This window comes from Halteromyces radiatus (assembly GCF_025201355.1).
Source record: "Halteromyces radiatus strain CBS 162.75 chromosome Unknown BX664scaffold_1, whole genome shotgun sequence".
NCBI lineage: Eukaryota > Fungi > Mucoromycota > Mucoromycetes > Mucorales > Cunninghamellaceae > Halteromyces > Halteromyces radiatus.
Window position 1 is genome coordinate 1,959,094 of NW_026251687.1, and position 26,106 is coordinate 1,985,199.

At 33.2% G+C, this 26,106-nt stretch overlaps 7 protein-coding genes across 7 annotated transcripts; 4 read left to right on the top strand and 3 right to left on the bottom strand.

The window, feature by feature from the left end:
* Positions 1-2,387: 2,387 nt before the first annotated feature.
* On the top strand, positions 2,388-4,187 carry BX664DRAFT_354674 (uncharacterized protein). The gene is made up of 4 exons (XM_051547755.1): positions 2,388-2,525; positions 2,600-2,651; positions 2,797-4,013; positions 4,080-4,187. Exons 1-4 carry the CDS (start codon positions 2,414-2,416, stop codon positions 4,109-4,111), a joined length of 1,413 nt encoding a protein of 470 aa, XP_051404786.1. The 5' UTR covers positions 2,388-2,413; the 3' UTR covers positions 4,112-4,187.
* Positions 4,188-5,985: 1,798 nt separating this feature from the next.
* On the bottom strand, positions 5,986-7,795 carry BX664DRAFT_289187 (phosphatase 2C-like domain-containing protein). The gene is made up of 7 exons (XM_051541825.1): positions 7,652-7,795; positions 7,465-7,545; positions 7,277-7,408; positions 7,130-7,206; positions 6,898-7,042; positions 6,717-6,800; positions 5,986-6,618 (listed from the first exon to the last, which is right to left on the bottom strand). The coding sequence occupies exons 1-7, from the start codon at positions 7,752-7,754 to the stop codon at positions 6,116-6,118; spliced, it is 1,125 nt and encodes a 374-aa protein (XP_051404787.1). The 5' UTR covers positions 7,755-7,795; the 3' UTR covers positions 5,986-6,115.
* A 619-nt stretch (positions 7,796-8,414) lies between these two features.
* On the bottom strand, positions 8,415-9,155 carry BX664DRAFT_320674 (uncharacterized protein). Its single transcript, XM_051543167.1, has 2 exons — positions 9,001-9,155; positions 8,415-8,889 (listed from the first exon to the last, which is right to left on the bottom strand). Exons 1-2 carry the CDS (start codon positions 9,109-9,111, stop codon positions 8,629-8,631), a joined length of 372 nt encoding a protein of 123 aa, XP_051404788.1. The 5' UTR covers positions 9,112-9,155; the 3' UTR covers positions 8,415-8,628.
* Positions 9,156-9,848: 693 nt separating this feature from the next.
* BX664DRAFT_381806 (uncharacterized protein) lies at positions 9,849-13,699 on the top strand. The gene is made up of 6 exons (XM_051548994.1): positions 9,849-10,837; positions 10,956-11,146; positions 11,209-11,427; positions 11,516-11,762; positions 11,820-11,986; positions 12,123-13,699. Exons 1-6 carry the CDS (start codon positions 10,026-10,028, stop codon positions 13,688-13,690), a joined length of 3,204 nt encoding a protein of 1,067 aa, XP_051404789.1. The 5' UTR covers positions 9,849-10,025; the 3' UTR covers positions 13,691-13,699.
* Positions 13,700-14,428: 729 nt separating this feature from the next.
* Positions 14,429-15,872, bottom strand: BX664DRAFT_320680 (uncharacterized protein). The gene is made up of 4 exons (XM_051543168.1): positions 15,653-15,872; positions 14,836-15,528; positions 14,654-14,759; positions 14,429-14,567 (listed from the first exon to the last, which is right to left on the bottom strand). Exons 1-4 carry the CDS (start codon positions 15,743-15,745, stop codon positions 14,485-14,487), a joined length of 975 nt encoding a protein of 324 aa, XP_051404790.1. The 5' UTR covers positions 15,746-15,872; the 3' UTR covers positions 14,429-14,484.
* A 416-nt stretch (positions 15,873-16,288) lies between these two features.
* On the top strand, positions 16,289-18,102 carry BX664DRAFT_320682 (uncharacterized protein). Its single transcript, XM_051543169.1, has 7 exons — positions 16,289-16,411; positions 16,473-16,660; positions 16,728-16,929; positions 17,060-17,244; positions 17,313-17,346; positions 17,427-17,592; positions 17,697-18,102. The coding sequence occupies exons 1-7, from the start codon at positions 16,331-16,333 to the stop codon at positions 18,035-18,037; spliced, it is 1,197 nt and encodes a 398-aa protein (XP_051404791.1). The 5' UTR covers positions 16,289-16,330; the 3' UTR covers positions 18,038-18,102.
* Positions 18,103-20,594: 2,492 nt separating this feature from the next.
* On the top strand, positions 20,595-21,248 carry BX664DRAFT_253812 (uncharacterized protein; the record flags this gene model as incomplete). The annotated part of the gene is made up of 2 exons (XM_051540326.1): positions 20,595-21,052; positions 21,137-21,248. 2 exons carry the CDS (start codon positions 20,595-20,597, stop codon positions 21,246-21,248), a joined length of 570 nt encoding a protein of 189 aa, XP_051404792.1.
* Positions 21,249-26,106: the final 4,858 nt, after the last annotated feature.

Here is a 26,106-nt window from a genome sequence, read left to right on the forward strand (position 1 = left end):
ATAATAATCCATTGTCATTGTTACTATTTTCATTTCTTGTTTATCGAACTTCGTACATCCTTGATGACGGCACGTCCAAAGTAATAATAATGATGATTCCCTTGTTGCGTATTCCTAATACGTGATCATTCCATCGAACGCCCTAGATCGATATGAAACCAACAGAACCAATAACACGGTATATCCAGAGATCTAACTTTCATATCAAAAGTTAGTTAATCACCATTATTTCAGAGAAATAGAGTTTGGATTTTATCCCTGTATCCTGCCTTGTTCAGCTTTACTTGAGTGCATAATAGGTGACCAAATATGTATATTTCCCAATGAGTAAACCATTCCAAAATAGTAAATATAGCGTATTTCCCCGTCTAATCGTATGGCTTTGTGATAGTTTCGTCAATTCTTGCCGATGTATATACTTAAAATCCATTGTCTTTGAAATTTTTTCCAATGGTATAATATTGTCATACAACCATCAGATTGCGTTTTTATTAACTTCTTAGTAAACATTCATGAAATGGATTCTTCGCGTATGTACATTCTGTATATGGAAGGGGGGAGGAAAAAAAAAAGAGAGAGGAGAAAGGAAAGGAGAAAAAAAAAAGGTTTGCACGAAAAACCCTAATTTTCCATCATACATCATGTCACTCATTTTTCAAGCCACGCAGTAGAATTTTGAACGTGACACTTACGCGCGAAAGGTCTTTTCAGCTTCGCGCGCAATGATTCTAACAAAGTTTCTCATTGTTCTAAATCTTCCTTTTTTTGGCACCCCATATTTGAAAATGTGTGTTGCACTAGATGAAAAAAGGATCATATCAAAGAGACTATTAAAGGTATGACATTCTTTTTTTTTTTTTTTTTACTTATAGTATATAATGTCATCATCATCATTATTATTTTGTTACTATTTATACTCGTTTATATATGTGAAAAGGGGTGGGGGGAAGATAAACAAGTAAACCCTTAGGAATAAAAATGAAGGTAGGATTAAATAGTAGTAGTACAACATTTGACGATCAATGGAACCGAAGTGATGACGAATTTTATGTAATCGTTCAAAATTCGAGATGCAAGGATGATGATATATTAATATCCTTTTCTTGAAATAAAAAAAAAAAAGCATGGTTTGAAAAAGAAAAGGGGAAAAACAATCCCCTTTCATTAGATCAATCAAACGCAATTCATTTCCCGACCGACATTCTTTTTTTAATAAACTACTATAAGATCAAAAAAAAAAAAAAAAAAAAGAATAGTATTTTCTAAATTACATATTTCCATATAAATGATTAAAAAAAAGTGATGTCTATTGAAAAAGAAAACAGTAGGACACGTTGTAGTACTAAGGATTAAAAAAAAAAAAGATCCCATGACGAATCAAATGAAAATCTATCAAATCCATTGTATCGGTTATCTTGCTTTTTTATCCCCATTTTTTTTTTTTTTTCGTAGGGAAGGGGTAATAGCATGAAACCAAGAGGTCGACTCTTTTTTGATCCAATCATATTAAAGGCTGACATTTAATTTGTATGCATACTTAAAAGATCTCGTTGTTGGTATTGGGAAGTCGTGTTCTATTCTTTTTTGGCAGTGTTCCAAAATAAGCGCATTGTCCATGATGAATGATGATTGGTGTTGACTACCTTGATATTTGATCTAAATACGATGATGATGACTATAATAATCATCATTTTCATCTTCATAATAATAATAATAATAATATTAAATGATTATGTACAAACGGCGTTAATCATTCATATAAAGAAATAATAAATTTTCTCACCTTACGGCCGTTTTTTGATATTTTGAGCAAGTCCTATGACGATCTTATATCCTATTCAATCACGGACAATTTCTATTGTTTTGTCAATCTGTAGGATAATGAAATTGACTGCATATTATTATAAACCATAGATGCACAGACTATATTTACCTCATTCATCCATCTTTAACTAAGAGATATTACTTTCTTGTAGGTACCGTGTTCCACGTGATTTCATTTATCCGTTTCCACGTTGATCAATAAATGCCATTTTTTTTGTCAGTGATGAAGAAAGGAAAGAGACACAATGATAATGATAGTAAAGATTAAAGGTGTTCTTTTTTTTTTTTTTTTTTTTAAAGTTTCGGTATTGAATATTTTATGATTTACCAGATATAGAGAGAGAGAGAGAGGGTGATGATATTTGGTAATGATCGTCATTCAAGGTTATCTTTTTTTTTTTTTTACTGATGTTTATTATAAACTCCTCTTTTTTTTTTTTTTACACCCCCTCGAAAAGTTTGACTAGGGATTGCCTTTTTGGAATACATACAGACAAAAAGATATATAAAGCTATTGATTGGATCTTTACTTTTTTTTTTCTTTTTTTTTCTTTCTTTCATTTCATTTCCTTTCATTTTTTTTTATTTGATGGGATCTACGGATAAATCCAGTTCAAATAATATTCCTCATCCTAGACGTCATTCAGCTATGTTGGGTACTGCTTCTTTTGATCTTTCTTCTACTAATACTTTTACTTTTGGTAATTAAAAAAGAAAAAAGATGTTGGAAGTAGATATGACTAATTAAGGGTTGGTTACTTTCTATTTATATTAGGACCTGTTTCATACTCCTCTGTCGCTGGTAATTATAACAAAGTAGAACCATGGTAATAATATATAATAATATATAATAATAATAATAATAATAATATAATAATAATAATAATAATATAATAATAATAATAGTATATTATATATAAATATAAATACAAATCTAAATTATTTTTCTTCTTCGTTTTCTTTTATTTCCAGTGATGATATGTTCAATAGCGATAAAAGATCAGCACATAATGCTTTAGAAAGACAACGTCGTGAAGGCTTGAACACAAAATTCCAACAATTAGCTCATGCTTTACCAGGCTTACAAAATGTCCGTCGACCTAGTAAAAGTATGATTGTCGCCAAATCTTTAGAGTTTGTGACAAAATCAGTTCAACGAGATGCTTCTTATCAAAATAAGATTCGACAGTTACGTAAAGAACATGATACTTTGCGTAAACACACTGAACGATCTCAACAGCAATTAAGAAAAAGAATGAACGCTGAAGAAGTGACTAATGTCTCAAAAGGAAAACCAAATACTGAACCTGATATTCATCGTTCGCCTATACTACAGCCAACAACAAAGAGACATAAATCTCGTTCATCACCACCATTACCGTCTACCATATCCTCATCCAAAGTCATGACATCTAAAGCGACATCCATATCTACCTCAACAGCTCCAGTCAAGAAAGGGTCTACGCTTCATAAATTTGTTCATCATCATATACCTTGTTCTGATAATGATGTGAAAACAAATGTTGGTGGATCATCTACTGAAAAAAGATCACCCAACAAAATGGAAGGACAACTTTCTTCAACTCGTTCAACTAATGAAAACAATACAAGTAACAGCATTTTGAAAAGATCAGCCAAAGTATCAGAACCCATCACATCTACAGTTATTAGTACAAGTATTGGAAATACTGATATGCTTGTGACTGTGCCACCTTGTCAACAAGAACGTCCTCATCAACACAGTCATCAGCATACACATTTAGATTCATCAATGTCATCTCCAATGGACGCGGTATTGACTACGTATCCTATTCACGATCATCATCATCATCATCAAAGTTGGCCACCATTGGATCTTTCAGCATTACAACCACCACAAGCTATGACTTGCCTTTCTCCACAAGATGATCCTTATTATTCACCAGATACTCTTCATCAACTATTACAAGGTACCCATTCTTCTTCTTCTTCTTCTTCTTCTTCTGAACCTCCTTCAGTTCATTCTTTTATTGTGAATTCTCAAGCACAACGATATTCTGCGCCATCTTCTCTTATGCCTGCAAATTTGACCACTCTCCCCTCAAATACTACGTTTGCTCCTTCAACCACTCCTTTTGATTCTTCTCATTTATCTACATATACGATGCCATATCCAATCATGTATCCTCAACGCACTCTTTCCACTCCAGGTAATAATATAATAAAAAAAGAAAAAAACCCCATGACTTTTTACTAATTCATCATTTTTTTAATAGAGTCATCGACATTATCTTATTTCTGGAAATAAGATTTTTTTTTACCCCTTTAGTACTCGTTTTGATTTATGCCCTATACTATGTCTTCCTTTTTTTTTTTTCTCGTTCTTTAGATACCATTCATTATTTGAATTTATTGTTTGTCTTTATTATATATATATATATCCTTTTGTTAATATGAAGCTTCCTGTTATGTATGTTTTTTTTTATCAGTTTTTTTTTTTTATCAGTTTTTTTTTTATCAATTTTTTTTTATCAATTTTTTATTTTTTTTTTTTTATTTTATTTTTTTTTTTGTTGAATCGAGGCTTGACCTCTTGATAAACTTTGTATTTTGACGTAAAAAAAAATTTTTTTTAATAAAGAAAATCGACTACTATATTTATTCATTCATATTCTACAGTCATTCCAGAATTAAATGTCGCACTACTCAATCTACTTCAGAGGATAAGGTCCTGTGATGGACTAACCCAGCTTTGATAAATAGCGGCTCCCTCCTGTTTCTAATTTTTTTTTCTCTTCTCTTTCCTCTACGCGTATATATATATCCTTTTATCATTATCATTATATTATGGTACAGCTATATATAAATATTAATCCTTTATTATATTATGGCAGATGAAGTAGTAAACGGACAAGTTGATGATGTGTGATTGATGATGGATGATAAAAAATCTCGTCATTAGTAGAACTATCATTAGTAGTTTATGGTGGCCTTTCACAGTAGTTAAATATGAAAAAAAAAAAAAAATATCGAAGGAAAAAGCCCTCAGAAAAACGCCTTGGAAAAAGATCTTGGGAAAAGAAACGGTTGTCAGATATTTTGGATCTTTAAAAGAATGAATACTTGGATTACCAGACCGAGGCCATTACAGAACATCTTCCACGGTATGGCATGTACATTGGAAATCTCAAGAAAAGTGGCTTTAAAATAATTGGATATGCAAGGAAGTCTCCAGGAGAAAAAGGATCACGGCCGGCAAATTGAACTGCTACAGAAAATGATCGCTCGATTGGTAAATGTCTCGATGGTAGTAAACGGACTAGTTGAAGACGGATAAATGTCTCGATGGTAGTAAACGGACTGGTTGAAGACGGATAATGGATGACACAAGATCTCTTTAAATAATTGGGTACGCAAGAAAGCGTCCAGGAAAAGAGAACCACAAGACCGAATTGAACTGGTACAGAATATATGATCGCTCGATTGGTAAATATCTTGATGAACCAAATATTCCTATTAGTGTTCCAATAGCGTTTGACTCTTTTTTTTCTTTTCTTTTTTTTTCTGTTAGAATGCACTGATAAAATTTCAAGAGACTGTTTGCGTGACACATGCAATCAAGTGATGACAATGTATATCTCAACAAGTTGCCAAAAGTTATTAAAGCCTATGCCAATCAAGCCCATATCGTGATTATATGTGTGATGGCGTCGCCCAGCTGGAGTCCTTCATTGTTTGAATTCTCTTATCACTGTTTGACCTTCTTCCTTCACTTACATTATTCCATCTATGTATATAGTTGTCCATCATATCTTATAAATATATCTTGTCAATAAAAAAAAAAAAAAAAGGAAGAGAGGGATCGTCATTTGGGTTGATGAAAGCCCCTTTTTTCTGAAATCTAATAATATATAGAATGTTGTCAGGGAGTGATCAGGGAAAAAAGAAAAAAAAAATAGTAATGAGAATAGTGTGTTTTTTTTAAAGTTTTGATATTGTGTTACCCATGCCATGCGTTAAGGCAACATCCGAGCACAGCAATTATTTTTCCTTTCTGGTCCACACTGTTGATTGAATTGAACGTTGTGTTATCTGGATAGCCTCCTCCTCTTTTTTTCGCGCGTTACTAAACTATACACCCTCTAGACCATTTTTGTAAAATAAACATAAGACAATAATAAAAAAAAAAAGAGAGAGAGAGATGGTATCTTCATTTTTTTTTATTTGGATGCAATTCACTATAATAACTATTGAATGAATAAAAGATGGATAAGATGTACATAAACATAAAGAGAACGAGGAGCGGAATAAACTATGTAGAAGTGGATGTGGTTGTTGATGTGGTAGAAGTAGTTGAAGCAGTCATAGAGCCAATAGAATGATTCTTAATAGTAGGAGGAGAGTTAATAGCAGCAAGTTCAGTTTTTGGTGGTGGAGAAGTAGATGATTGTTGTTGTTGTTGTTGACGAGCACCAAGGACAGTAGGAGGTAATTTTGGAGTACGTCGTTTAGGTGGATCCGCTACCTGTTTAGATGCCATCCATTCATACCATTGATCAGTTGTTCTTTTCCGTAAAAATGCAACTATAATGATTGTCATATTATCACATCCAATGCCAGTCATATCACCACTTTCCGCCAAACAAAAGTCCATCAATTCTTCACAGATCGTTTGAAGCGTTTTCTTTAATGTCAATGCATGTCGTATATAGTCGATCACTTCCTGATTTCTTAAACAGTCCCATATACCATCGCAAGCCAGTACCATGAATTCATCCAAATCTGTCATTTCATGTTCAGTAATATCAGGATCAGCTTATATAAAATAAATAAATAATATATATATTTATCAGTCATCCTTCCTCTTTCCTTTTTTTTTCTTTTTTTTTTTTTTTTTTTGTTTTCTTTCTTACCAGTAACAGCTTGTTTTTCAGGAGGAAGTTGGGTATTACTTTTAAATCCAAAGTCACCTATAGCTCGAGAGAGGGCTAAACTTCCTAATAAAACGAAAAAAAAAAAATGTGTTATCCTGACTGGAATACAATATATGTATATTCCTTTTGTTTTTTTTTAAAAAAAAAAAAAATCGTTTACCATTGACACGTTTAAATTCTACATAACCTCCAGCTTGTTTGATTCTTGCTGTTTCCAAAGCATCATTTGGTTTATGATCTTTTGATAATGGAATGGCTTTTCCATTTCTTGTACTAATTACCGCTCGAGAATCGCCTGCGTTACTCTATCAAAAAAAATAATAATAATAATAATAATAAAAAGAATGAATATAATTTGTAGTTAATATCTAAAAAAAAAAAAGGTAACTTACAACATAGAGGACATTGTCTTTTGTTAATAAAGCAGCCACTGCGGTACATCCAGCTGTATCTTCACGTAATGAAGGATCTAAAGTAATATAATATATAGTGAATTTTTTTGATACCAAGAAACTATCTTTTCTTTTTAATTCTTTTACCCTGTCGAAGGTCTTCATCTATCACCAAATTACCCCACCGTAGAGCATCACGATATCGTCTGTCCTTGAAGGGTTGTGATTGAAATATACGTTCATGAAGATATTTACCACAATATTTCGCCACCGAATCGCCTATTAAGGGTTTCATTTATTATTATCGTTCTCGAGTATATTTTTATTTTTATTACCACCATGACCATCGAATACAGCAAAGAAGCTCGCGTTTGTATTTTTATAACATGGAATAGCAGTATGACTATCCTCCATATCTAAATAAAATAGAATAAAATAAAAAGTATTAATATATGTATATTATCATTAGATCAAAAAGTCAAGATCTTTTTTTTTTTTTTTTATTATTATTATTTTACTTACTTATTCTCCATCCTTGCATAGAAGATAATCCATACATAACTCTTTTATCATTGCCTTGATCAGATATTTTATTGGTGACTGGTTCAGAAAGTGTTTGCCCCATTCAATAATAATAATATATAATAATAATAATATATAAATAGGGTGATTAAAAAGAAAAGAATGATTCAAAAGTGGGAAATCTTTTTTTTTTTTTTTTGTGCTGGGTTCTGATTTTCATTTAGAAGGACCTTTTTTGGACTGCGATTGTATGCACCATCTTTTACTAAGATAATATTTTTATTATTGAATAAATCGTTTTTTATTAATTTAAGAAAGAATGTGATACTCTTCAATAGTTCTATGGGTTCAACTTGTTAAACCAAAGAAAAAAAAAAAGAAATATCCAACTGAACATGTCATTTTGTAAAGTAGTCATATTGACAGATGGAATGCATATCTCTTTTGTTTATTATTCTCCTCACTCTATCTATATTTGCTATATGTTTCTTTTAAACATATTTGGATATTTATTAACTATTGTTGTTGTTATTGATGAACGAGTAAATATACTATAAAACTTTATTGTAGTTTTTCTTTTTTTTTTTTATGATATAAATCAAGGCTTGATGATAGACAATTTTCGAAGGATGAATTTATATGTATCATATCAATGAGCGGATGATATATAATATGAGTAATATGTAGTTTCATTTTGTTTGTATGATAATAAGATATAATGATAATATTTGATCATTAAACAAAAACAATGTCTATAGTCGAATGATGATGATAATAGTATGATTTATTGATATAGTTTTATTTTATTCTGTTTGACTAAACAAACGTAACGTAAATAAAAAAGAGAAATTGGGAGAGAGAGAGAGAGAGATCCATGAAAGAACAATAGTAGTAGTAATAATAGTAGTCTATTCACTAGTGAATGGTGTGTATAATATATATATATATATATGAATAAAGTCCATTAACATTACTTTTCAAGAACGACCTTCATAAAACTTTTCAAGGAAAGTAGTAGGTTTGGGTGCTGCTTCTTCTTTGCTAAAGTAGTTCATAATGTGGTTGTTTTGCTTCCATACATTCATTGTTTCTTGATATTCCATTTGACCCTTTGCTAACAAAATATCACGCACTTGCAAATCTTCCACGTATCGATGTTGTTCAAATTGTTCCCGAATCTTGGCTCGAATGGCGGACGTTGGCATGTTGATTTCGTGAATCTTCATAATTTCAGGTACCTAAATAAGTAATCATAAGATAAAAAAGAAAAGAAACTGATGAGAACTTACTGCTATATCTCTATATATACAGTAAAAAATGTTTGATGAAAAGTTCTATTTTCCACTTACAGATTTTTGGAATTTTCTGTAAAGGGCAATTGTACGTTGTCGAGCTTCATTGGAAGTAGCAGAAGAGGCAGTGGTCACCGCAAAGTTACTGACACCAAAAACTGCAGCCATAATGATATTGTTCTTGCTATAAAGAAGATAAAAAAAAAAATAAACAATAGAATTTGAAGGTGGATAAGTGGAAAGAAATTGAGATTCAGAGTCAGCCACACGTCACTTATGGGGCTTCAAAATGAAGAAACGCTTTATTCTTTAGCTGTAAGATGAACTCCTCAAGATCTCGATTTCTTTTTTTCTAATATTTCCAAATTAAATTCTTACAAAAAAAAAACACCCAAGTTAATACGGTAAAATTCAATAATGATGCCATGGAAAGATTTTTCTTTTGATTGGAAATTATGAAATAAGAGTTAACAAAAAAAAAGTAGGCTAGACTATTTATGGTGTTCAAAGGTACCTGATATGTGTGATAGGTACCGAATATCAACCCGTATTATGTTCTTTGCATTGACCTTTCAATGTTTTGTTTTTCTTTTTTTTTCTTTTTCTTTTTTTTTTTTTTTTTTTTTTTTTGTTATTCCTTATCTGTATATTGTCATTATGCATCAATCAAGATTTACCAATTAAACTGAATTATTCTTTTTTTTTCTAGTTCAAGTGGGAAGCATCATTAACTAAATGTCTTTCATTTTCAAGGAGAAGATGGAACTTTTTCCCTCTTTATTCCCCCCCTTTTTTTTTCTCTCTCTCTCTATTTACCATCATCGCATATAATACAATCTTTCCATCTTTCCTTTTTTTTCTTTTTCTTTTTCTTTTTTTTGTTCTTTTTGTTCTGTTTTGTATCTCTTATTTATCCCTTTCTTCTGTTACTATCCCCTGATTTGTCCCCTTATAACTGTCAGATTCTTAATTATTATTATCATTATTTTTGCATAAAGGATAAAGAAAAAGAAAAACAAAATTAAGATAGTACTCATTGAAAAATAATCAGTTACCATATTATTCCCCCCTTCCAAAAAAAAATGCAACAGATGAATGAAGAATTACTTTCAAATCCCGCTGGACAAGAACTTCGTTCTACTGACAGACCAATGTATGGTATGGCCAGTGTTAATGTTAATGGTACAATATATATGTATGGAGGATTTTATGGTGTTTCACCTTGGAATATGGAAGCTCTTTGGACATTACCTTCCACCATTGAACCAAAACAATTAACACAAATCAAAACTGATCCGAGTGCATCACCTGTTCTGATATATAGTCAACTTATTCACCCACCTGGGAGTTCCTTTTTATATACTTTTGGTGGTCATCATCCTGCCACCAGTAACAATGGCATTGGTGATGTTGGGAATAAAACAAGTATTTTAACCACAGGAAATAGGAACTCTGTGGTTTTACCTAGTGTGGCGATTCCTGCAACACCGGCGGATAATCAAAAAAATACCACTGTCCCCGCATCATGCACTATGGAAACATTAAGATACTATCGATACGATATAAATCTAAATGTATGGTCTCCTTTGAAGGTAGACAATAACACCAACAGCAATAACACTAACAACAGTAATAAAGAAGTAGAAAAGGAACTTCTAACTATGCCATTGGTCCCTTTGGAACGATATTGGCATACAGTTACATTAGGGCTTACACACATATCATCGTCATCATCATCATCAGAACCAACTGCTTATCTCTTTGGAGGAATGAATACCACAGGTCCTGTCAATGATTTTTGGCAATATGATTTTAACTCTAATCATTGGACCCCTTTATCATTACCTTCATCTTCATGGCAAGCTAGATGTGGCCATACAGCAAATATGTTAAGGTAAAAAAAAAAAAATCTCTTGATATCTTTTTTTTTATGTTTCCGTTCCTATATGCAAGGGACTGTACTAATTATAGAAAAAAAAACATTTATTACTATTGTTATTATTATTACCAAGTGATGGCAAGTTGGTGATCCTTGGAGGATATCCATGCATTGGAAACTATACAACTAATCCGGTTCTACCTAAAACATTGATTTCATTGGATCATGCTGTCATTTATGATACAAATGCCCAGGTTTGGTACAATCAAACTATCGGCGGACCCATCATTCCCGAAGCAAGAACCTATCACAGTTCAGTAACAAGTAAGTCAAATAGATAAATATTGAGTTATAAGGCCTGACGATTCTTATATGTATATATATAGCAAAAGATGATCAAATCATGATATGTGGTGGGCAGGATGGTGCGGCTCAACCATTTCAAACTTATATTTCTGCTGGAGGTGACCCTTCAGCTATGACCGCGGTTCTTGATACGCATGTATGGGAATGGTTAATTCCAACTCCTTCACCTTATCAGCCTTTTCCTCGTTCTTTCGCATCTGCCGTTTTGGTGAATGATACTAAAGTTGTGATCGGTTTTGGTAATAAAAGATGACGATCTCACTTATACATTTGTATCTTGTACTAAATCATGATTTTCCAATCCCTTTTTTTTTTTTTTTTTTGTAGGTATCAATTATCATACTATTTATGACGGAATGTACATCTTTGATGTAGTACGAGGATCTTGGTTACCTTCTAGTCAACCTGTTCATAAACCTATAGGGAGTAATATTGCTCTTATTGCAGGTTTAGCAGTGATGGCATCCTTTGTTGGTGCTATCTTCTTAGTCGGTATGAGTCTGGTAGTAAAAAAATTGAAAAGTCGAATATGCGATTTCTCAAGAAAAGTGAAAAACGATATATGGAATCCAAGGCAAATTTTTTTTTAAAAAAAAGGAAATGGAAATGTTTAACTCTGATTAATGTTTAGGGCAGGAGAACCACTATGGGCAGAGATGAGTCGGTTGCTATTTCGTATCATGTTTCTAGCTGTATTCTCCACAGTGGTTGTCGTTTTGATTCTACAAGTACGAAATAGTCCTATTATTGATCAAAAGTACTACGTTCATAATGAGGAATATACAGTCGATGTACCAGGTAAGAAAAAAATCTTCCCATCTAAACATTCCAAAAAAAAAAATTGGTAATATCTATTCATCGATCCATTCAAATCATCAGACTATCATACCATTTATTTTTATTTATTTATTTATTTATTTATTTTTTATGTTAGATATAAGATTCTGTTTTGATGGATGGACAAATGATAATAGTGTTGTATGGCCATATATTCAATGTGCTACTGATTTTGGAGATTCCTGTTCCCAATACCTGATGGATATCTCAAAAAATGTAGAGACAGGATTAAATTATTATGGCACGACCTTACGATGTTATTTATTTCGTGCACCTGTTTCTTTCCGCCTGGGACGCACAAATGATCGAATCATCAGCAATGGTTCCTATCTCAAATTTTATTATTATGGTGATCGTCTTTCATCGAATGAATCTCATCTTCATCTTGTGTTCTACAATAAATATCATAATCCCAATCTACCGGTGTATCACATTGAAGACCCTTATAATCTTCCATTCTCTTGGTATAGCGACAGTGAAGATGCACAATTTCAATCGGCAGAAGAAGAAAATTTACGTACCGAGAATGCCTTTGATCTGAACCCAAATGTAGGTAGTACTAGTAGCTTTGCTACGATTGAACGAGAAGAGATTCAATCTACCAATTTCTGGAACTATGTAGGCATTGCCTCTGTTCACAAGCGTGCCTATGAAATTGAAAGTAAGGCAGTATCTGAAACAGTAACGACTGTTTATGCAACGGAACCTCAGCCGTTAGGATCACTTCATGTATTTCCTGCAAGCTATGAAGTAACTGTGTTACGTGAACAGCGAGCATTTACTTTGGTCAACGCTATGGGTATCATTGGTGGTATATTCGGTCTTATTGTCGGTCTACAAGCTTGCCTTTTTGGGTATCGTCCGCGCAGTCCAATGGGATTAATTCATCGTATGGGAATGGGACAAATGCGATGGTCCATTTCTCAAGGTTTATTGGCTACCCGATTTGATTCATTACAAACTCCTGTGCCGATTGTCAATCCTGTTCATCGAAGATTCTCTCATCTCGATATCAAACGATTCCCTCATCATCATCATCATTCAAACATGGATTCATTTTCTGAAAATGAATACTATCATTCTCCACCTCTACCTTTTCCACAAGAACATCATCATTATCATCACCATCATCATTCTCATGATAATAATACTAATCATCTTCATAGTAATAACGATAATAATAATGATTTGAGTGGTATGATGGAAAAAGAAATGACTTATGTTAGGACTATGGTTGCTGAACAGGATGAAACTCGACTAGCACGTATGGAAGAACGATTGCAATTGATGGAACTTTTATTCAAGTCATATTATATTAATGATGAGGTATTTCAATCTTTGGATAAAGCCATCAAAAAGGAAGAAATAAAAAAACAATTGGCATCGATGGCTGCGTATAGTAATCCCAATGCGAAAACAAAGACAACAACAGGGGCATCATCAGTCAACACAACTAATACTACGTCCTCTATTGATTCAAAACACATAATGGGTAACAACTATAGATCAAGAAAAAGATGGTTCTCTGCTTTTCGAAATAGAGAAGACAAATTTTGGAGTCATGATACTTCAACAGTTTCATTAGAATCTCAACCTCTACCTTCTTTAGCCAATCCTACTCGTGATTTTGTACCTACCACTACTCCATCTCCATCTACCATTTAACGCAATCATAAAAAAAAAAAAAAAGAAATATCACTAGGTAACCTCATAGCTTTCTTGTGAGAAAAAAAAATAAATAAAAAAAAATCATATTATAAAAATCATAAAAATGAAGAAATCAACTTTTGATATAATATAACAAACATAGGTGTACCTAATAATAATGATGATAAATAAAAGAGACCCTGAATAGTTATGTTATAAAATAAAAAAATCGGTCTTTCCCGAAATGGATGTCGCATTACCACTTTTTCAGATATCGCTACAGAATATGTCAAAACACATGATGATGGATGATGGATTACGGATGATAAATCGTATTATCTTCCTTCTGTCAATTCGTTATTGGATGCCTCCACTGATTCATATGCCATTGGTGATTCTGAATGGGATAACGGCTCAAAATGTGAACGTTTTATTTTAAGACATGCTTTTCAAAAAGGGTCATCAACTTATTTGGGAAAAACTTGTATGAAGATCATGAACGCGAATCTCGTTTACCAGGGAAAGCTCTTGTGCAAACCAAAAAAAAAAAAAAAAAAAAAAAAGAACATTTCGCCTGCATTTGGAAAACATTTCACGTATTCCAGAAAAATAATTGGCATGTATCATACAATCTATTTGCACGTAAACGTTTTGTACGTTAAAAAAATTAACATTCACCAACCGATTAGAAAAATCACAGTATTGAAGTCTTTTTCTTCCAATTGATTAATATAGATAAGATGATTCATTAATAGGTTTGGATGATGAAAAAAAAAAAAAAGCTTTATTTGTATTCTAAACTAAACTAATATTTACGTTGACCAGGAATTTGTATAAGCATGATAAGTGTAATAGGAACCAAATATTAAGAAAAGAATGGCACCAGAGAGAGTAACTGATAGAAAGAAAAACAAAACAAATTATTTAATTCACTGATCCTTCATACTTTCTTTTCTTTTCTTTTTTTTTTTTTTTTTTTACCTGTTCGAACTGATATTTTTGAAGCCAATAGACGACCACCCATCACAGCAACACCAGTACACATACTATGTCCAATTACTACACCAGCAGTAACCCAATATACATTCTATCATTAAAAAAAAAAAAAGAGAGAGAGTTTTTAAAAAAAACGCTTTACTCATGATTTTATTTTGATGACTTACGTTAGCAGCAGCTAAGGCAATAGTAGAAATTTGAGATCGATCACCCCATTCACCAAGAAAAGTCAAGATAAAGGTTTGGACAAATACAGGAGAAAATACAAGTTGCATCAAATTCATCAATCCTTCTTTTGCTTGTTCCAATTTGTCAGAAAGTGATGAATTATGATTATTCTTTTGTTGTTGTTGTTGTTGTTTTTGTTCTTCAGCAGCTTCCAATCCACCTACTTCCAATGTTTCTAAATGCTTTGTTCGATCACGTTCTTCCACTTCTTTAAGTTCTTCTTCCACTTCTTGCATTTCTTCATTGGCTTCATCCGCTTTCATATGATAACCTTCATATAACATTCGTAAACCAAAACTCCAAAATAGTAGAGCCGCCAATACATCCGTGTAGGCCTTGGGGATAAGATTTGGTACAACATGACCCAATCCAGCTGATAGTACAGACATGACTAAGAGAGATAAGAAGGCTGCAGCAAATACTGTCAAACGGGAATGCTTCATTGCCATGATAGCTGCAATCAAAAACGTTTTGTCACCAATTTCTGATACTATAATCATAAGTAAGGAAAATAGGAACGATTGTTGTGATTGATTATCATTGACTTGTCCAAGTTCATTCCACTGTAATTCATTTCCTGTATCTTGATTTAAACTAGTTTCTGAAGGTTGAAGTATAGATGCATCTAATATCTAATGATAAACAAAATATATATATATTCATAAGTTTCATCCTTTGATTTTGTTTCATCTATTTTTTTTTTTTTATTCTTTTTCTTTTTTCTTTTTTTTTTCTTTTTTTTTTTTTTTTACTTACTTCTTCCACAGGATCATCTAATTGTGCTTTACAACCAACAATAAATAATATGCTTAATAATAAAAATATTCTATCTTTCCAAATATGATTCATTTTAAGATTAATATTGAAGAAGAAAAAAAAAGTAGAGGAATAGATATGGAAAAAAGGACCATTTTCTTTTTTTATCTTTTTTTGAAACTACGCCAAGCACAAATTTTTTTTTTTTTTTTTTTTTTTTGATCTGTGTACCTAAGAACCCTTATTTGAATATGATTTTGGTCACGCTGTTGAATCCTTAATCAAATTATTCTATTGTTTTATTTAGCATATTGAATTACTCCATGAGGCATACTGGTCACTGTCTTCAACCATTAAGGGAGGAATAATGAATTTCAAATATACTATGCTAGAGAAAGTGATGGAGATATATTTTTTTTATTAAGAAAAAAAAAAAAACAAGTGAAAGAATATTCAAAAGTTGTAAATCAATTGTAGATTTATGGATAGTGGATAACACACGTGGTTTGAAAATACAGTAGCCGCTGTCACACCACTTTCTGACCGGCAGCTCGGGGGGACGTGCAAAGGAAAGAAGACCACTTTTTTATATATTACATTTTTTTTCTTTTTCTTTCTCTTCTTTTTCTTCTTCTTATTTTCCAATTCATACATATACACACAATATAGATATACTCAATGATTGCAAGTGATATTGAAGATTCTATTAACCATACCATTGAAGGACTTGACAAACAACTCCGAGATATCAGTTTAAAAGTAAGGAAAACATTATCTCCTCTACTTTTTTTTTTTAAAGAAAAGACCTTTGTTATATTAGATTCATGACGATCCAGAACTTGGCAATCGCGAATTTCATGCATACCATTTGTTGACCAACTATCTCGAAAACCAAGGTTTCCATGTCATTCGTCAAGCTGCTGGTATGGAAACTGCCTTTATTGCTGAATATTCTAATGGTGAAGGTCGTAGAGTTGGTTTCTGTAGTGAATATGATGCTTTACCAGGGTAAATTATAATAAATAAAAAAAAGAAGAATGATTGTTTATATAATTATACTGATATTATCTGATAGAGTTGGCCATGGTTGCGGACACAATCTTATTGCTATTGCTGGTGTAGCCTGCGCTATGGCAGTAAAACAATTGTTACAAAACAACAAGATTCAAGGTACTGTAGTATTGTTTGGAACACCTGCTGAAGAAAGTACAAGTGGAAAAATTACTTTTGTAAAATCAGGTGAAGTGAACCGTCGCGTTGATGTATCTATGATGTTGGTAAGTTATCAAAATTAAAATGTTTAAAGAAAAAAAAAACACTTAATTATGTTTTATTAATCATCCCTTTCTATAAATGTTCTCTCTCTCTTTTTTTTTTTTTTTTTTTTGTTCTTTGGGGAAAATATAGCATCCTTTTGCGCAAGATTCATTGTATGTTCGTATGTTGGCTTTGGATACTTTGGAAGTTGAATTCTTTGGAAAGCAAAGTCATGCAGGCATGGCTCCTTGGAACGGAATTAATGCGGTGGATGCGATTATGCAAGGTTTTGATAATATGGCTATGCTTAGACAACAAGTACTTCCAAGCAATAGGTAAGAACATAGAAATAAATGATTTTATTTATTCAATTAATTTTTGTAAATTATTTGATTTAATATAGAATGCATGGTATTATCACAGATGGAGGTCAAGCTGTAAGTTTTTATTATTATTCAACTTTATAAAAAAAATTTTGACTTATTCATCTACATTATTTTCATTTTTTTACTTTTAGGCCAATGTTATTCCTGCTCATTCTGCCGCACGACTTTATGCACGATCAGTCACACGAAAGCAATTAGAAGACTTGAAGATCAAGATGGAAAATTGTTTCAAGGCAGCAGCAAAAGCAACTGGATGTACTTACAAAATGTCATGGGGTGCAAAGGGACCAGTGGAAGGTATTAATTATTAAATATTAAAAAAAAAAAACAAGTGATATACAAGAAATTAGAAGTACTTTAATGACTAACTGTGTTTGGAACGTTTATATATAAATATATAGATGTTTTTATGAACACAACTCTTGCCGAATATTACAAGGAATTGATGGAACGACAAGGTGTTAAATATCTCCCTCGTGCTGAAGAAGAACAAATCATTGGAGCTTCTACTGATATGGGTAATTTTAGTTATGCTGTACCTTCTATTCATCCTGCTTTTGGTATTGCCACTACTGCTACTAATCACACCAAAGAATTCGCTGATGCTGCTGCTACTGAAAAGGCTCATGAACTTACTCTCCGTGCTGCTAAATGTCTTTCTCTTACTGCTGCTCGTGTTTATCTTTCTGAAGCTTTCTATAAGGCTGCTGTTGTGGATTTTGAAAAAGGAAAACCTGAATAAAATATATAGTTTAGTTCTTTTTACATAGTTAAATTAGAATAAACTTCTTTTTTTTTTGAACAATTATTTGATTCTATTCACCATAATGTATTTGTACTCCGTCTGAAATGCAAGCGAATAGAAGATTTGTCAAACTAGGGACTTGCACGATAAAGGTTAGAATATTAAGGGGATGTACTGGTTTTTTCCGTTCGCTTGGCGGGTGGCAGGATTTTTTTAACGTGCAAATAAAAAAAGTTGACGTGCAAATGAATTGTGGCACACGTGAATCATTTTTCTACCTCACGCCAAACGGTTTTTTAGTACACGCCAAACGGTTTTCTGGCACACGCCAACCGTTTTCATGGTGCACGCAGATGATTTCTAGTACACGCATGTGTGTAACTGTTTTGCGACAAATGTAAATGGATTTATGAGACAACTTTGATTTTTGGATGATTTTTGGATGCCACCAAAAAAAAAAGAAAAGGCATTGTTGTGTCAAAAACGACAAATTGAGCGACAACTTTGATTTCTGGATGATTTCTGGATGATTTTTGGATGCCAGCAAAAAAAAAAAAAGAAAAGGCATCGTTGTGTCAAAAACGACAAATTGAGCGACAACTTTGATTTCTGGATGATCTTTGGATGCCAGCAAAAAAAAAAAAAAAAAAAAAAGAAAAGGCATTGTTGTGTCAAAAACGACAAATTGAGCGACAACTTTGATTTCTGGATGATTTCTGGATGATTTTTGGATGATCTTTTTGCTGGTCCAGAATCATCCAAAAATCATCCAAAAATCATCCAAAAATCATCCAAAAATTGTCCAAAGATCAAAATTGTCACACCAATCTGTCACTTTGACACAGCGACATTTTTTTTTTTAGTGGCATCCAAAAATCATCCAAAAATCATCCAGAAATCAAAGTTGTCGCTCAATTTGTCGTTTTTGACACAACAATGCCTTTTCTTTTTTTTTTTTTTTTTTGCTGGCATCCAAAGATCATCCAGAAATCAAAGTTGTCGCTCAATTTGTCGTTTTTGACACAACGATGCCTTTTTTTTTTTCTTTTTTTTTTTTTTTGGTGGCATCCAAAAATCATCCAAAAATCAAAGTTGTCTCATAAATCCATTTACATTTGTCGCAAAGCAGTTACACACATGCGTGTACTAGAAATCATCTGCGTGCACTAGAAATCATCTGCGTGCACCATGAAAACGGTTGGCGTGTGCCAGAAAACCATTTGGCGTGTACTAAAAAACCATTCGGCGTGAGGTAGAAAAATGATTCACGTGTGCCACAATTCATTTGCACGTCAACTTTTTTTATTTGCACGTTAAAAAAATCCTGCCACCCGCCAAGCGAACGGAAAAAACCAGTATTTCCATGGTTACTTGTCGCATTTTTTGAAATCGATATCGCACTAAAATAAAATCAGATGTCGGGTTTTGCAATTTCATGTCGCATTTTTTGAATTGCCTTGTCCCTTTTTTTGATTTTGACTTGTCGCATAGGTGGTCAGCAAGATGTCGTAAAACCTATACTTTCAAAATAATATCTAAAAGCATGACTATCAAAAAAAAAGTAGAGGCAAAAATATCATAACACAAATAATAGAATAATTTATTGAATGTATAAGGGGGGGAGGGGTAAATCAAATCAAATAGACTAAGGGCGATCTTCAAAGCGAGAGATGAGTGAAACATTCAATCCCCGTTCCACGGCATAAAAGTCCAATTCGCGTCTTATTATTCCAACTTTGATCTTTGAATATGTCTCAAAAGAATTCTTCGACTGTTGGGCGTTCGTACTTACTACAAACCAAAAGTGCTGATTGGAATTTGAAACAACTCTTGGATAATTATACTGCTCAGATTGGCGATGATGACTGGGATGTTGTTTACAAACTGGTGAAGTCTGATGTAGAATTTGTGGCTGAAAAACGTCCCTCGATAGCAGCAGAAGCAATGAAATTCCTCAAATCAATGGAGGTAAACAATGCGAAAAAATAAACAAATAAATGAACATATACCAAAACAATTATGATTATGTAGGTGATTGATAGCTATACGAAGAGATACAGAACAGCATCAGTGACAAACCAGACAGCCAACAATTTGCAGAACTATCAAATAGGCGAAATAAACAACAATGGGACAATCTTGCAAAATACGGTAAACAAAAAAACACACAAAAACAGCAACAAACGTAAAATAACATTGACATAAGTAAACGATGTATTTATTATTATTATTATTATTATTATTCTGTTAGGGCAACAAAGATATCAGTGCTAGCAAACATCCTACAAAAAGTACATCCAAAAGCGACAAGGCTACCACCACAAACAACAAACGCAAAGCAACGGAAGTTATTGAAGGTAACAAAGCAAAGAAAGAGAAAATAAATACCGATTTAACCAAATACTAACTTCAACTTTTTGTAGAAATAGAGGTAATAAAATATATGCATATGATTGTAGAAAGGCAAACTATCTCACTCTCAATTGTATTCAAATGATGGTAGGATTCGATCTTGATTTCAAAAGGCAAGAAAACATACCAATTTTTGCCACAAATGAAACCATCCACCTCGATCCACAAACCCACTCTCGCCGCTGCTGATTCCAATTTACTGTCGCCGTTATACATTATGAAAATCAATGACACCCATCCCACCGACGCATCTACACCGCAATTTCTGATCGATGAATATCAAGCCAATCAACGGAAACAATCTAGCAATCATTCTTTTCACAAACGTCCGATGTCCCTTGCTTTCCTGAAAACCGCACTGCAACAAGACCTTGAAAATTTACCACACTGGATCTGGGCACCATATGAACACGAAAACAAGGCTTCTGATGATGAAAAAATGACAATGAAACTGATGCGGCTGATATTGACTGATTTCTATGCCAATTGTCTGAAACCTGACTATCCCACCAAGACCAACGAGCGCACCCCATACGCAGAATATGTCATTCCACTGTTCAAGTACTTCTCATCTGTCACCAAGTTGTCTTCATTCGCATGGTAGGATTATTTTGCTTCAATTTGTGCGTGTGTGTGTCCTATGTTGAGGCAAGACATTAATTGAACTGACTATTTTTTATGTAGGTGTGAAAAAGGACTCTCGATCTGTATACCAAGTGCGACCAAGTTGATGGATGGAATTGGCGTATCTACTCTCAATAATCTGGAACGTATGTTAATTGAATCATCTGGGTAAACCGATAAAAAAAAAAAAAAAAAAAAAAAAACACAACGACCACCCAATATTTCTTACTAACTGCTATCTCTAGTGACGACGATAAGAACCACGTGGAAGAAGACGCATTGAAACTTATTGAATACATGTCATTGTGTCTATACGAAGAAAAAGGCCGCTACCAACAAGCATCTGTCAAAACCTTTGAAAAGCGTCGTATATTTGGGATCCAGTATGTGGGTGACAAGCTTTCCCTCCTCTCAACAAGAATCATGGCTACTGGTCCCTGGGCATGTCTCTGGGAAAGATCCGCAATCATCCCACGAAACTGGAACCAACGCAAGTACTGGCTCCAAACATTTGAACTGATATTGACTCTTCTCGTAAGTGAACAATCTATCCTTCAAATTGTGCCTCTTGTATACTAACATTTTTTTTTTTTTTACTTTATTTTGTTACTTGGTGGTGATGTCTAGGATATGCTCGTGGAACAAGACGATGTGACAAATGCTCTACAAGACGAACATACCGGGTTTGTTGAAGTGGACTTCAAGGATACCCTAAGGAACCATTACCAAGATCAAGCACCTCCATCTTCTCATTCCCCTTCCATGTAGATTACATTATTTTACGACTCTTCTCCCCCTTATATACTTACTTGTTAGTTATAGTCTGTTTTCAATTCTTGTCGGGTCACAAGAAAATATTTTTCGTGACGTTATAAAATAAAATATCGTACTTTCCCAAAACGAATGTCGCGTTACCACTTTTTCAGATATCGTTCCAGAGATGTCGGTAGAATACATTAAAAACACGTAACATATTGATGATATCTTGTTTATTAATAATAAAAGATACAAAAGAAGAGTAACATGGGCTTATCATATTTTTAGCAGCTTTGGGTGTTGCCCATTCTCTTTTAGGTATCAATTGATTGACAATTGATGATTGATGATATGTGATAACGGATGATTGTATATTGGATGATTATAGGATGGATGATGGATGATGGATGATTATAAAATGGATTATGGAACATTATGATCAGTCACTGTACAAATTTCTGATAAAATATAAAATACTTCATTCTAGTTACCTTCTGACAGAACAACATTTTCTTTTTCTTTTCTTCTTTTCGAAAAAAAATGTCAAGACACTCTCTTATTATTCAACATGATAAATCAATATAATAATGATGATTCATCACGTCTATAGAAATTAAAAAATGGCAATAATAGGTACGTTGTGCACAATCATACTATCATTTAAAATAGAACAACTAAAAAAAAAAAAAAAAAAAAAAATCTAGTCATCAAACAAAAACACGGCAAAAACAAGTCAGTATCATGTATCACTTAGTAGATGGATATTATAATAATAAGTAGAATTTAATGTAGAACATCTATGTAATTAACTTTATTATAAAGAGAGAAATGTTGCTAATACTAAAAGAAAAAAATGATAAAGTAGATAGTAAAAATAATAAAGTAGATACTAAAATAGGACAAATGATGAATTAAATACAATAGAAAGAAAGAAATGTTATTAGTACTAAAAAAAATGATGATGAATTAGATACAATATAAAGAGAGAAATGTTGCTAATACTTAAAAAAGATGATAAAACTTGCTTACATCTTGTCTCATCATTTTATCTACTAAAATTAGCTCATAATTGCAGGGATGATTCATTTTCTTATAAAAGGATCTCTTTGATTTAACTTTTTTTTTATTTCTGTCTATCTTTTTCCTTACAAGTATTCTTTAATGGTTTAATCACCGTTGGTTCAATCACTCTTTTTTTTTTTTTTCTGTCTATCTTTAATGGTTTAATCACCGTTGGTTCAATCACTCTTCTTTTTTTCTGTCTATCTTTAATGGTTCAATCACCGTTGGTTCAATTTAACAATAAAACATTTCCGGGTTGGTTATCGCCAAGTTACCCACTTTCGTTACAGCGGTGTAGCGATCACGTTACACTTAAATGGTAAGCTAGTGAAAGATTTTTTATCTGTATAAACATTTTACTCATTTTCTTCTTTCTTCTTTTTTTTTTATATGTTAACTTGGTGAACTCAATTGGTGGATTTCTTTTTTTTTTTTTTTGATTACTCTTTTTTTTATGATATCTATTTTCTTATATTCTCTATTTGTTTATGCGACAATTATATTTTTTTTCTTCTGTCATTTATTTTCTATCCTTATTATATATTTTATTTCCTATTTTTGCGTCATCTTGTTCTTTGAATTCCGTCAATTATTATTGAATAAAGTGTAGTCTGTTTTTTAAAAAAATAAAATATCTGCATTTATTAGTCTTCAGTACATATCAACGTTGATTATTCTGATTTTTAGGTGTGGTGTCCTGATATTCGATTTCATTTGAATTTTTATTTTATTTTATTTTAAGAAATTGTCACCCATTCTATTAGGGTAGCCGAATCTCTACAATAGATCTTTTCAAACTGGCCTTACTTTCGTTTCTACCATGCTGTGATCTTAGATTTTAAACACCGCTACCCGTTGTATATTTGGTCGTGGGCAATTTTTTTTCAGGATTGCTCCGCTCACGACTTTTCTGACTGGTTTTTCACAACTTTTTGCGCCACACAACTTTTTGCGCACGACTTTTTGCGCACGACTTTTTGCGTACAACTTTTTGCGTACAACTTTTTGCGCACAACTTTTTGCGCACAACATTTTATGCAAAACGTTTTATGCAAAAAGTTTGATGCTACAGTACATGAAATTTATTGTATCATTTTTTTCATTACAATGATAAGTAGAGAAGAGAGCAACCTTTTTGGTATGAATAAAGAAGAGTATTGTGTACAAGCCTTTGTTTACAACTTTTTAGGTTCAAATTTTCGTCATACTCTATATCCTGCGTGAGAATCGTTATATCATCTCTTCTTCATAGTTTTTACATTTTATTATACTATTCACCTCAATTTCGTTAAAATGATCAGTCAGGCACTCATTGGTAGACAATACTCTGATAAGGAAAGCATTGATACCGACATTAGGCGTTTCGCCCAAAAAAATGGCTTCGGAGTCACCAGGTCATTTAACAATACCAATGGAACCGTGTACTTTTACTGCCGACATAGATATGGATATAAGAATAATGTGGACCCTGAGAAAAGAATTCGTGTGGGAAGAACAAGCAAACTTACTGAAACTTGTTCCTGGAAAGTGTATGCAAAAAAGGTAGAAGAAGAATGGCGCATCTCGAAGATCAATCTTCATGGGGGATTGGTCATTGACGCCAGTAACGTCAACCAATTTAACATGGAATCTATCGAGGAACATGGCCATCCCACGATTACCAATGCGTTTATTACAGCTTCAATAATTCCCTCAGCAAGAAGATTAGGCGACGAATCGAAGAAGACTATTGTCAGCATGCTGGATTCAGGGGTTGAGCCATCAAAGATCGTTGCCACCATGCGTAAAGACAAGGAAATTATTACCACTGCTAAAGATGTTTATAACATCAAGCAACGCATGGGAAAGGAGGAAAACGACAATAGCAGCCAGGATGAAAAGTTGGTAAAGAAGTTGAATAGAATGGAGGAAGATGGCTTCTTTATCGATGTGAAGGTGGGCAAGTCTGGTGCCTTTCGTGCCATCTTAATAATGCATCATCAGGCGGTCGACTTTACGAGACGCTTTGGGGAGGTTTTGCTGGTTGACGCCACATACAATACCAACGATCTGAAGTTGCCACTCGTCAACATCGTTGGCTTCACCAACCTGGGGAAGGATCGTTTGACAACCTTCGTTGCTGCGACCATCCTGATGGTCAGTGAAGTGAAAAGCAACTACGCCTGGGCGCTCGAAACTTTTAAAAATGCAGTATGGGGAAAGAACGACATCAACACGAAGGTAACTTATGTATGAGACGATAAGGAGAGTAAAGACTAATTTCTTTTTATTTATTGCAGATCATTGTCACCGATCAGGATGTGGCACTCGAAAAAGCAATCGAAACGACCTTCCCTGAATGCCATCACATGCTGTGTGTTTGGCACATTTCGAACAACTTCCGAAAAAATTATGAAGGATCGTTTAGAAATGAAAATGGCCAACACGTAAGTACAGTACTGATTACTCCAATTGTGCGGTAACTATAGTCTTGTTCATTACCAAATTAGGACAAAGGGAAGGAAGTAAAATGTAGATCGGTGATAAACATGCTCTTTTACGACAAGGACAAGGACAACTTTGTCAACAACACAAAGGTGCTCCTATCAACTTTCGATTTATCACTAAATAACATAAAACTGCGAAAGCAACTCGATCAGTAAGTACCGTTATGGTTCTTGCTTTATCATAGTGATATATTTAACGTTGCTTTACTTTATTTTGTAAAAAAGGCTTTTATCTATCAAGCACAAGTGGGGAGGACCGTGGTGTGAAACCGTAAGGCACTACGGAACAAGGACAACCCAAAGGGCAGAAAGTGCTCATTCGTCTTTAAAGACAATGCTTGCAAGGAAGATGAGTGTAGGCAGTTTGGCAGGAAAGGTGGGGCAGTGGCTCACTGATCAGGTAAACTACAGTACCAACTCCATATCATCAAAATTTTTTGTAGTAAAGTGAATATAAATCCCATTTCTTCTTATGTTAGTTTCGGGAACAGAGGATTAGGTTTGAATTTGAAATGGAGTCCAGTCCAGTGAATCTCTATGAAGAAAAATATTTCAAGGACATAGTAGGGAAAATATCTCATTTCGCGCTGAATTTACTTTACAATGAATATCGAAAGAGAGATACTGTTGGTGAAGAATCTGAATGTAATTGTGCTGCTCGTAGCAGCTATGGACTTTTATGCAAACATACTCTTCCCGGCGTACTGATAGCTGACGATATAGACA